The 13,142-nt window shown below is 41.5% G+C and overlaps 1 protein-coding gene across 2 annotated transcripts in view; it reads left to right on the forward strand.

Annotated features, from left to right (window-relative positions):
* LOC139328600 (receptor-type tyrosine-protein phosphatase gamma-like) overlaps nucleotides 1-13,142 on the forward strand; it is a 551,152-nt gene that overhangs the window by 481,407 nt on the left and 56,603 nt on the right. For both annotated transcript variants that reach the window (XR_011602038.1, XM_070958423.1), the window contains exons 10-12: nucleotides 5,862-5,970; nucleotides 6,521-6,570; nucleotides 7,637-8,408. Coding sequence is in view for 1 of the 2 variants with exons in the window: in XM_070958423.1 (XP_070814524.1) it covers nucleotides 5,862-5,970; nucleotides 6,521-6,570; nucleotides 7,637-8,408 (931 nt within the window). In the remaining variant the exon portion in view is untranslated. The remainder of the gene's footprint in view (nucleotides 1-5,861; nucleotides 5,971-6,520; nucleotides 6,571-7,636; nucleotides 8,409-13,142) is intronic.

A 13,142-nucleotide genomic window follows, 5' to 3' on the forward strand; every position in this document is an offset into this window, starting at 1 on the left:
TTTACACAAGGTACAAATCACTGCGTTCTTGTTAATAGTCCCGTCTTTGTTCTTTTTATAAATAAACTTGCCGTTCAAAGGTCCAAGTAGGCTTGCCTCGCTCTCCGGTGTCGCATCCATGTCTGTTGTCACCCTGCTTTTGACTAGTGGCGCAGGTAGGATGCGACCTCACTGCAGCCTACGGGTCACTCAAAGGGCCAAATTTAAAATGCTTGCGCATTGACTTGCCACTCATGATTAATTGCGTTATTTTTTTATAGCGCGTTAATTTGCAGCGTAATTAATTAATCTAATTAACGCCTTAAACTGACAGCCCTAGTCATAATCAAATTAAGTCAAATTAGAAGGATAAACGGGCGGCACGGTGGGGCAGCAGGTAATGCGTGTGCCTCACAGCAAGAAGGTCACCGGTTTGATCCCCGGGTCGGGCAGGGCCTTTCTGTGTGAAGTTTGCATGTTATTCCTGTGCTTGCGTGGGTTCTCTCCGGGCACTCCGGCTTCCTCCCACAGACCAAAAACATGATCATTAGGTTAATTAGGTTGTCTGGTAGCTAGGCCACCTGTTCATTATGGGCGTTAACAATTCACAGTAGTTCAGTATCTTTCCCAAAGATTCTTTGACACGTAGACTGCCAAGGCCAAGGATCAAACCACAAACCAATACTTGGTGAACAGATATCACTGTTTACTGTAATTGTAAATTATGACGATAATTTTTAGGACTATCAGACAATCAAAAAGCAGTTACACCAGGAGGAAGCAAGTGTGTAGTATATTTGTGTATGTGTATGTTATTTCAGAAATACAGAGAATTTTACATCATCAAAAATATGACTGCTAGGGGCTTGAAAAATCTAATAACTTGTTTTGGAACAAAACTGTTTTGACATGTACTAAATAAGCACTGATTGCATCACTAAAAATATGACTTTTATGCATACACAGTTATGGCAAAATACAGCTTATTATGAAAAAATAGGTCAGCAGAGGTTTCATTAAAGTAGTTGTTAGGTAGTTAAGGTAGGAACAAATGCTTTTGATCACAAACACACACACAAACCAAGTAACATCCTGCAACAGTTCCATTACAAATGGTCTCATCAGGAGGCAAAATGAGCTATGAGGGAAGGCTGTGGAGCAGACAGGAGGTTTCATTCCCTTACATTGTGGTCTGTCGGTCGGCTAGCAGAATACTAATGCTAAGCTGGAGGGGGTGCAGGGCTTCCAGCCTGTGCAAAAAGCATGACCTTGGGCCAGTGGCTCTGCGGGAAAACAGGAGCAGCAGCAAAAAAGGGATTAGAGTGCCCCCTGGCTGTGGAAGCAGCCTCAGCTTTCAGACCTGGGAATCTGTGATGATGAGAGATGGAGGGAGGGAGGTGGGAAGTGTTTTATACTCCCATCATTAACTCAAGAGACTATCCCTCCCTCTCAAATCTACTTCCTCTGCTTCCTTCCTTAATGTTTTTCCCCCAATCAGCCATTCAGCACACTATTTTTTCCTGCCTCTGTATGTAAACCCTTTGATTTTGCTCTTATTCCTCATATCCTCCCTTGATACCTCTATCTAAGTCACAAGAGGGACTCATATGTACCCCCAAATCCCTCACACATGCTCCCCTTATCACAATCAAAATGCTCTGGACTATTTTATGGCCAATACCACTTGAAGTCTTGTTGAATCCTAACCGGATTCAACAGCCAGAGCCAGAGCTAGCATGTGTCAGAGAGCAGAGCATAGGGGTCAGAATATAGATGGAAATGTACGCTCAGTTGCCAGTTTATTAGGTACATCCAGCTCAAAGTAATGCAGTAGAATTCAACAGTCCTGCAATAAATCCCTTTGTGTTTGTTATAATGTACTATATCCCCCTGACTACCAGGACACTTAAATACTATGCTATAATACCGTTAAAATAATTCAGATAATGTTTTAATGTGTTGTTATGAGACTTATCTAAAATATGCCAGCAACATTTTAAGCCAAAATGTGATTTTCCTTAATGAGAAAGAGAAAGGTACCAAAGCCCCAGCCCTTCACATTTGGTATTATTGAAAAGCCCTAAATGTTCTCTGTAGATAGCAAAAGGAGTTAATTCAGTAGTATGCAGTGGGTGGGACAGGTTTACAAATGTCTTCCATAGAGGACAAATTTGAGCTACTGGTAGGAGGGTATCTATCCTCTGCTGGTGGGAGTAGATGAACACCTGTGTTGGTTCTTGCAGCCAACAACAAAGAAATTGGCTGCTTTGCTCAAAATGTTTCCTTCCACATCTTTGTATAGCACTGGCAGGCAGTAGGTAGACGGGGCGTTCACCTTGGTGGAGGATGGTCACCGAGCAGGAGCTGGTGCTGTGTTGCATCATGGGATAGAAAAAGCTGGACTGCCACTTCTGCATGCATTTTTTACATGCACAAAAGAGCTAACTGACATGACCATTTAAATAATATAGTTGTAGAATGTACATTTATACATGGATGTTTAGAGCTGGTATGGTCTGTACCAGCACTATGGAAAGTGTCCTGAGACAACTTCTTTTGTGATTTGGCGCTATACAAATAGAATTGAAGTGAATTGAAAATGAATTTATACATAACCGACATGGTATTGTATTAGTGTATGAACTGAATAATGATGCAGGTCTGTTTTGTAAAGGACACAGTGATTAGATTCAAGATTCAGACTCTTACTTAGTTCATTAGCTGCTGTTGATGCCACCGTACACTGAAGCCCTAAGATGTTTACATGAAGCCTTTTGAACTACTCAATCTTTGCCACACATCTTTGTAAGAGCAGGAGTCAGCTAGAAGTGGGAATTTTCCACAGCATCTGTGTGAACACCAACACCCACATATGACAGAGGACTACCTTCCCATGAAAGCTATCAATTCAGTTCAGTTCAATTCAATTCAATTCAATTCAGTTGCTATCAGTTGCATTTCAGATTTTCTGTAAAGTTCCATGGTGCATTTGTGGTGATTATATCTAGTTCCCTCTGAGTACGTGATAGAGAATAAAGGAGTTGTGTGGAAATTCACAGCAAAAATGTGGAAACTTAGAATTAAGCCAGTTCAACTTTCAAAATGAAGATGTGTGCTTGTTTTTATTTAAGGTGTGACATTTGTCCTTTTAATGGCAGCATAAAATTTCCTCATCAGTGGAAGTTCAGTTTGAAGGAGCTGTCCATCATCATTAATTTGGAGGTGAATCTGCCTCAAATGAGGGATCGCGAGCTGTTCTACTAGCATACCCTTTCTGGTAAAGATAGAATGCTTGAAGTGGCTATGAGTTTGGGTACGTTTCAAATTATCATAACGGTGTAAGTTTTCGTTTGTGAAAAAATAAGATTTAATACAGTCTGTGTTATTTTCAGTCCATTCATTTCCATGTCAAATTTGTAGAGAGGAGGGATTATTGTTTGCAACGATGTCTTTAAGGGGCACTGAAGTCATGAGTTTTTCATTTCTTTGTTGATCTTTAATAATCTGATCTCTGTGTTTGTGTGTATGGAGGACAGGGGACATTTGGAGCTGAACTCCACAAAAATGAAAATGACACCTTTTTTTCCCATATAAAGTTAATTTTGTGAATATGCCAGCAAAAAAATGACCTGTTTACTCATTCAGCAGATGCAGAGAGACATTATTATTTACTTCAGGTTTTATTTCTGGCCACCTGATAAGTAAGTCCAATTTTCATTTTCTCTTTTACTTTGTGTTGGTCACCACCATCTCCTGAGGAAAATATCTGGCTCTTGCTAAATGCTCCACTATATTCAGCAGCTAGTTGCTTACTGTGTCTGTTGGGTCAATTTATCAGAGCTTTAGTGTTAAAAACAGCTGCTTGCTGCTGCTGAAAATATGTTGAGGAGAATGCTCAGACTGAATCAAAATAGTTGTGGACTGTAAAAACCAAAACAATGAATTCAAACTTTGTAGGGATGTTTGTCAATGTGGATGATTGACAGATAATGCTATCTCATTGAGAATAAAAAGAGAATAAAAAGTTTGATTGTGCGCAGTAGGTGCACATATAGATTGGTGATACAATGTGATGGTGTAGTTGACATACTGGGTACCGTGATGGAAGTGTATCCTCATGACTGACGGGCTAACTGAACTGATTTTACCTCATGAAACCATAAAACACAGCAGAATGTGATATTTTCCAATGGTATCCCTGCACATTGTAGTGTGATTTTGATCATCTGTGGTGATAAAACAGCTTATGAAATCTGATCAATAACTTTGTCAGACTTGATTAAAAATTAGACTTAGTAATGTCATGAACTTGTCAAAAGGGGATGAAGCAATGGAAGAATAAGGCAGAGAATTTAATATACCATTCAACAAGGCTCTATTGATTAATTTAATTTAATTTAATTTAATTTAATTTAATTTAATTTAATTTAATTTAATTTAATTTAATTTAATTTAATTACTGAGTTATCCAAAGACAAGGGTGGATAAATTCCCTATTTCTGTCATATAATGTGTATGCCAACTAAGCATAATGTACATTGCTTTCATTTAATGAATTTAGCAATATAACTGTGGTATTTTCACCACCTCTTCGTACCGAATTACTCATCTAAACTATTTTTGGTCTGTTGTCACAGCTGTGGGTCTCTGTCTGTCCATGAGTACACCCCAAATCTCTCAAACTGCATCGTCTCACTGACAATGCATGGAGAGACACAAGGAAATGAGGAGAGAAGAAAGAGAGAAGATGTCATGTCCTCTGAAATGTCACATGAAGTGACATTCATTTCTCCTCACGGTGGCAGCTGATCACAGCTGGATCAGCTGCCATTCACCTTTAACAGCTGTAGAGACATTTGATGAATTTGTGTCTGCATACATGTACACTGTGCTAATACTAATAAAGACACAGTTGTCACTGCTAGGACAGCAGTTTTTTTCGAGCCTGTTTCCTGTTTAACAGACACCTGCACATGAATAATGACCTGCATTCTGTATTCATACTGTGTTGTGCTCAGAGGCATAAGAACCAACTGACAGAATGAATTAATTTTTCTATTCATTGTTTGCACTAGTATTTATCAATATTCTGCTCGTGAAATCATTATTTAATAGCCAAGAATATAATTGGTGTGTCTTTTGAACATCGGAAATCATTTATTAAGCCAAATGTTTCATGTTTCAAACCAAATCAACCCCAATGCTCATCAGGCTCACATGTGAAAAGTGGAAAAGTGGAAGACTTCCATGAACTTTGCTCTTGTCTATCCTTACTCCTTGATTCTCTGAGCAGAAATTGGAACTTGGACACAGCCTTCAAGATCACAGACCAGAACAACTTCTGGTTCAAGCAAGGAGCAAGAAAATATCTAATAAAAGACTCGAGACTTACCCCATGTCCTTAGCCTTTTTAAGAAATGAAAGGAGTCTAAAATATAAGCAAGGGTTACATTGTTATCAAATAATGATAAGATAATTAAAAGGAAATAAAGGCCTGTCTTTAATATAAGCCTGCTACAAGTAAAGGCCTGGTTTCAGAAAATATGGTAGAATATAGTAATTGATAAAGAAAAATGGAAAATTATCATAAACAAGATTTTTAAGGAAACCTACGACATGAAAAGGTGTAATATTTTTGTTGAAACAAAAAATGTCATTTTCAACAAATGTGTGTATCTAAGAGTTAAGAATCAAATTGAGTTTTTCTATCCCTTACAGTTACCTCATCACGCATATTTCATGTGAATCTTCATTTAAAAAGTAGAGACTGGTTGGAAGGTTCATAATTAAAGGATTTTTCCCCCTAAATCAAAAACGTCCTTCAAAAGCTTCAAAATGTCATGCACGTATGAATCTATGCATATTGTGTGTGTGTTGTCCAGGAGGCCGTCATTTCTCCCGTCTCCCCAGATGTGCTGTACCTGTTTCGAGTCCAGGCTGTCTGCATGAATGACATGCACAGTGACTTCAGCCAGAGCATGCTCTTCAGAGGTAATACAGGAACACAGAGAAACACACCGGCCTGGTCTCTGCAGACACACACACAGCTCTTAGACCTCTATTGCACATGAATTGCTGCCACATTATCTCTAATGTCATCATAAATGTCAATACAGCCATCAGCACGCATCTTTTTCATGTGCACTGCCCTCTCTCAATATGCTGTACCTATTGTCTTACATTTGTGCAAACCGTACTATCTGACTGTTAGGATTCCTTTGATTATAATATAAATTCTTTTATATTATGATTATTTATGTGAACTCATATGAACAGCTGCAGGCTGTAAGCAAAAATAACAAAGGAAAGAAAAGACTAAGAGCAAGCACCTGAAATGCAGTGAGATGCATTAATTTAATCTACTTTGAGTTTATTGGCTGCCCCATGAAGTATTCAGCACCTTGCATTTACATTCATTCATGCTGTGATTAATCTTCTTACAATGCACTCATGGATGTCCTATGGACACGCCTTCAATTGAAGTGTTGCCTGGTTGTCTCCTCTGTGTGTAATCGTGGATTGTCCCGTTTTTCTGTTTCAGCAAACACTACCAGGATCTTTGAGGGCACGAGGATTGTGAAAACTGGAATGGTAAGGAAAGCAGAGGTGAATCACGTGTCTTTTCATTTATAATCCAGCAGAGAGCAGTGTTTGTATTAGCATCATTCTTCCCTCTGTGGACAGGAATGTCTTGAACAGAATAAAAATCAGAATTACAATGAAGTGCTAATAGGACAGCAGCATTTTAATTGTTAATTAAAAAAGATGTGGGACAAACATCAAGTCAAACAACTTGAGGATATCATAATTTTATCAAAATCCCAGCACACACAATTCAGGGTCCTTTATTCTGCTTAATATTATGTCTTAATCTTCCTTTAATCTGGTAAAAGGCTACATAAATGCACCTAAAATTAAATGATAACACAACATAAACACCGATGACCACTTCTTGGTCTGTTGCGGATTAAATTTGGGCATTTCACATGAATCTAAAAATTAAATGTATAAAATGCACTGGTTTAAATGTTTGAAATTAAATTATTCTATCACTGACATCAGTGGTTGCCAACCACTGTGACCTGTGAAACCTTAAGGCTTCAGTTTGCCCCAAAGAAATACAACTATCCTTCAGACTTTGGTCTGTTAATGATCAAATTTGTTGTTTGTGTTGCACTTGTACACAAGAAAGGTGATGGCAGTATGTCTATGAAGATTCTCAGTCATTCAAGTCATGGTACTCCAGGGATGTTCAAATCTAGGGATACCAGGTGTTTGGTGTTGAAACCTGAAAACATTTTGCCTCTCATCCAAGGGTATTCTTCAGTTCTAACTTACTGGTGGGGAGTCCCAGGTGTTTAATCTCTGTGGGGTCATTATCATCATCATTGATTTCACTTGGGTTGTTAGTGCTCTTAGCTGTATACATGCAGTCACTATAGTCATGGGAATCACCTGGGGCCAAGTGTGAGGGACTGTTGTCTGAGTAGTCAAAAGGCCATTTATGAATAGCTGTGAAATCTCCTGGGAGGGGATGATAGGGCAGCATTGTGGGAGCAGCAGTGTCATAGACCTCCTCTTCTGTTGAGGGATGGTTCCTCTTTTTTTTTGAAAGTAGTTGTGTGAAGAATTAATTCAGCAATTGTTTCCTTCTCAGCCAACACTGTCTCCAGCCTCCTCTGCCGACATGGCTCCTATCTCCTCTGGTTCATCTACTTGGACCTCCTCGGGCATCCCCTTCTCCTTCGTTTCTATGGCTACTGGCATTGGCCCGTCCTCCAGTGGTAGTCAAGCAACGGTGGCATCCGTGGTGACCAGCACTTTACTGGCCGGTCTGGGCTTCAGCGGTGGTGCTATTTCCTCCTTCCCAAGCTCTGTTTGGCCAAGCAGAGCACCAACCCATAATCCTACCTCCACACACCAAACCACCACACCCACTGAGACTGCCAAAGACGTTACCACCTCTGCCTCTGCTGTCATGACCTGTATAGCCAAAGAAAACAATGAAGCAGGGGGTGAGGATGGAGAGAACAGCAAGGGTCAAAAAGAGGATGGAGAGAGGGAAGGAGAGGATAAGGAAGAAGAGGAAGAAGAAGAAGAGAAAGATGAAAAGAAGGGGAAGAAGGGATCAAGAGGTGTGGGTAGGGCAGGGAGGAAGGACAACAGTACAGTAGTGAATGAGCCACCTAGCAAGACACCGTATGCCACTGCACAGGAAAAAAGACAGACAGAGCCAGACCCAACTAATATTCTTCCTGGCGTAGAATACCAGCTGGTGTATACTCATAATCCACTTGACTCCAACCTCACTACCACCACAGATGCAACCAGTGAAAAAGCAACATTCCCTGCCCCCAAGGACCCAACAGTGACACTCAGACCCATAACAGGGGGAGACACAAAGCACTGGCCTTTTTCCGTCCATACTGGTGAGTCAACTATGTGCTAAAGCCTCATGCGAACAATCAATTAGGTTTAATATTTTATAGAAATAGATAGTTGGAACTTCTGAATTCTCAGAAAACAGAATTATCGACTTCCCTCCCATCCCTTTAATTTACAAAAGCAATGAAGTAGTACAGTGTCGAAAAATGTTTGAGGAATCACATCTGGGGAGACGGGAGAAATATCTCCTCACATGATCAAATAATAAACAGGATAAGGTCCAGAGTGAACAACAACCAACAGCAAAATGCCTGACACTTAGACTAAATAAGATTTTCTTTCTCCAGGTACTATTCTAATTCATGCTTTTTAAAAGTATTTAATTATTCCACTTTGTTCAGTTGTATTTAGTATTAATGGGTTTGAAAATGGCTGCACGGTGGCGCAGCAGGTAGTGCGCGTGCCTCACAGCAAGAAGGTCGCTGGTTCGATTCCCGGGTCGGGCCTTTCTGTGTGAAGTTTGCATGTTGCATGTGTGGGTTCTCTCCGGGTACTCCGGCTTCCTCCCACAGACCAAAAACATGCTCATTAGGTTAATTGGTGACTCTAAATTGCCCCTAGGTGTGAGTGTGAGTGTGAATGGTGTGTGTATGTGCCCTGCGATCGGCTGGCGACGGGTCCAGGGTGTACCCCGCCTCTCGCCCATTGACAGCCGAGATAGGCTTCGGCCCCCCCCGCAACCCCGAAAGGGACAAGCGGCATAGAAAATGGATGGATGGATGGATTTGAAAATTTGTCCACAATAGAAGAATACATTTTGGCTAACTCAGTGTTAAATGAAATGACCATGACTTTGACAGCATTTATCAAACAAAAGGTGAATAGCTTGTTTATAGCTTATAGTTTATCTCTATAAGAGTTGTGAAAAAGTTATGGAGCTTGAACATAAGAAGCTGAGAGTAGACCTAATGCTTTTCCCCTTGTTACTCCACTTCTTTCCCCCACCAAAGACTTTCTGCAGGGCACTGCATTAGCCAAGCCAACACCATGGGACATCAGTTCAATTTCAAGGGCTTTGAAATAGTCTTAGCACAAGACCAGGCACTGTTATGAACAAAAGCAATATTCTGATATTCCCCGGCAATGGCATTCTTAGACTCTTTGTCAAAGCACATTTGGCAAAGTTTATTCTGTTTGAGCTGGAGGGACTCAAGGGCAACAATTTAAAAGTTGCTGCACAATTTTGTAAAAGTAGGTGTATTCTGTTTTTCTGCTGAGTGCATGTTGAGTGCAATACTTGAGAAAGTAACATTATTTAGCAAACAACTAAATCAGTTTTCAAGGAACAGAGACTTTAATCTCCCAACAAACATGTCTGGCTCCATTTTGGATGTCTATTCTTTTGAAGTCTATCTGAGTGTGAGTAGTGTAATAAATGTGGGTTTTGCCTTTAGCAATGAATGCCCGAAATGTCAGAATCCTTGAATACACACACACACAGAGGAGGGTGGCGTACAAACAGGGACAATCTTTATTAGCAGCACTTGAGTAATTCATAAAATGAGTAGAGAGCTACAACCAGGTAAGGTGAAGGTCACGGGGGGAACATGCTAGACTGCCTTTAAGCTGCATTACATACACACACACTTAAGGCACGCTATTTGATCACAGCACACAAGTTGAAGAACCACTACACACAAGGCTTGTCTCACTAGCTTCAAGGCACACCTGTGAACATGGCACGCTAAGTTGAAGGACCACTACACACACGGCTAAACTTTTATCATAAGGCAATACTACCCAGGCATGTGAACACCCTTTGATTGGAGGCACTGCAATACATCCATCCATTGCCTATACATGACTATCCCTTTTCGGGGTTGCAGGCGGGGCTGGAGCCTATCCCAGCTGTCAACGGGCGAGGGACGGCGTACACCCTGAACTGGTCGCCAGTCAATTGCAGGGAAACATATAGAGACAGACAACCATTCACACTCACACTCACACCTAAGGACAATTTTAGAGTCACCAATTAACCTAATGAGCTTGTTTTTGGTCTGTGGGATGAAGCCGGAGTGCCCGGAGAGAACCCACACATGCATGGGAAGAACATGCAAACTTCGCACAGAAAGGCCCCGCCTGACCCGGGGAAAAAAACTGCGACCCTCTTTTGCTGTGAGGCACGCGCACCACCTGCCATCCCACTGCAATACAATGTGCCTTAAGATATACCTTAGAAGGAGAACCACCAAGTATCCCACCCGCAGGCTTGTCACTCCCCCACAGCAGCCCTCCCACTACAAACTATTAAAATGTTACACAATAAGATCCATCCATCCATTATCTATACCGCCTATCCCTTTCGGGGTTGCGGGGGGCTGGAGCCTATCCCAGCTACAGTGGGCGAGAGGCGGGGTACACCCTGAGCCGGTCGCCAGCCGATTGCAGGGCCACATGCAAAGACAGACAAACATTCACACTCATACCTACGGACAATTTAGAGTCATCAATTAACCTAATGAGCATGTTTTTGGTCTGTGGGAGGAAGCCGGAGTACCCGGAGAGAACCCATGCATGCACGGGAAGAACATGCAAACTTCACACAGAAAGGCCCCGCCTGACCCGGGGATCGAACCGGCAACCTTCTTGCTGTGAGGCACCCGCACTACCTGCTGCGCCACCGTGCAGCCTACACAATAAGATGATATACAATATGAGAAAGATGTGTAGTGTTCATAAAAATGTACTTAGCTTGCCTACTCAGCAAGACCCTCCCCCAGGGTCTTGCTCCTGACATCATCAGCTAGTGAATCTCAACAAGTCGCATCACACTAGCAAGAGTTTCTGGATAGTCTGTATTTATTGTGTGAATTTTATGGTGTATGGGCAACATCAATAAATTATGTGGTATACTTAACTCAAAATTTATATTATTTTTATTCTATACACTTTTTTTTAAAACACATTCTCACTTTAACTCCAACTCGTCACATATGGTCCCTTGGTCAGGATTTTTTAAGGCCCTTTTAGCCTCATTTTTTGATGTACAGTGCTTTGTGGTCAAGGTAACAATAATAGATATATAACGTCTAGTTAGCAACGTCTTGCTACATTACTGGTTAAAGCTTCCTGAAAACAGTAATAAACATGTGGTTAAGGTGACACGGTTGCACATTGATTAGAGTTAGGTTTAGATGAGGGTAGGGTTAGGGTTAGGGTTAACCCTAACCCTGTGCAACAAAACTACTTGGTTGACCAGCAACCCCTACAAAGTAATCAAATAAGTCCTGCTTCGACCAGAAACAACTTTTCTTTAGATACATAAATACATTGAAAAGTCAAGGCAGAAGACACACAATTTTATTGGGATTCAGCCTCCCCACCCCCACCCCCTCCACCCCTGCTCTTACTCTTCCAGCACCCGCTCTTCTTTTCTCCTGCTCTCCCGCTCTTCTTGCTCTGATTTGAGTGCTGGCCTACTTTCAGACATGGTGAGAGGACATGGAGCTTGCAGGCTACACTCAGCTGCAGGGGAGAAAAAAAAGCTCCATTTATAGTTACATGTGTGTGTGTTTGGTGTGTTAGTGTCAGTACAGTATGCATCTCACAGCACACTACTGACTCTCTGTGTGTGTGTGTGTGTGTGTGTGTGTGTGTGTGTGTGTGTGTGTGTGTGTGTGTGTGTGTGTGTGTGTGTGTGTGTGACGTGTGTGTTTTCGCATGCAGCTGGCAAAGGTTTATTTATTTATTTATTTTTGGCAGACCGCCATAATCGTAAGAGAAAAGCAGAACGAAACGAGAAGGGAACAGAGGCGGGCGGCATCTCCGGGTTTCTCTGTGTACACTGTGCATGTCTCTGTGTGTGAGTGTGTGGATGCAAGGAAGGGGATGCAGAGTTAGTGGTGATGTGAGCCAGCTGTGGTGCAGTGCAGGAGCCCGGTCTAATGTAGCATTCGGCTCCAGGCAAAGCTGCAGACTGAAGGCCATGGGGGCCGGCGTCAGCTCCAGCAACGTCACGGCTGCAGCAGCTGAACTGGGTAGGTGGTAATGATGGTGGTGGTGGTGATTAAGAGACTGAAAAACAAATTGGATTTGACGAATTACTCAAATTATCCAGAGCTCTGTGTGTGGTTTGATGTAGTTATCTGGCTATACACCTCCTCAAATAGCATAGAGTGTGCAGAGTTCAGAGCAGCAACAACATCACCTAGGAACAGGCCTGGTAGTCTGTACTGATCTGTATTATTTTTATTTATGTGATGGTTTCTATTTGCTGCAGCACTCGTGTATTGAGATACATGCTTGTTTGCTGTCTTACCCACCATGAGATATTGATCCATTTCATCATTTTGTGTCCCAGATACAGTAGGTCCAGGATGCCTTTTGCCTAGCTTAGCGAATAAGCTGTGCCCCAGTTCCACACGATATACAAATTCTAATAAAGTCTGCACTATGTACTGAACAGAAACATTAACAGGATATTAAACAAGACATGTTCCATTGGATGTCAGTCAAACTAATGTAAAATTAGGAATCCATGGAGAAAGCAACATTTTTTTTTTTAAAGATCCAAAACTTTTCAGGGCTTGACTCGCCAAGATCCACAATTAGTTTTGATTTGTATTCTTGGACAGTAATACACAGCAACCACTGAGTGAAGTAAGCAAGTGAATTTATGCATGATAACATTTTTGAGAAGCCCAGTTCCGTGGTTTGTTTTAAAATCACAGAATTCGAAATCTTGCAAAAAGACTGGATTTGTACTTACTCATGGCTAT

This window comes from Chaetodon trifascialis, chromosome 3 (assembly GCF_039877785.1).
Source record: "Chaetodon trifascialis isolate fChaTrf1 chromosome 3, fChaTrf1.hap1, whole genome shotgun sequence".
In the NCBI taxonomy this organism is placed as follows: domain Eukaryota; kingdom Metazoa; phylum Chordata; class Actinopteri; order Chaetodontiformes; family Chaetodontidae; genus Chaetodon; species Chaetodon trifascialis.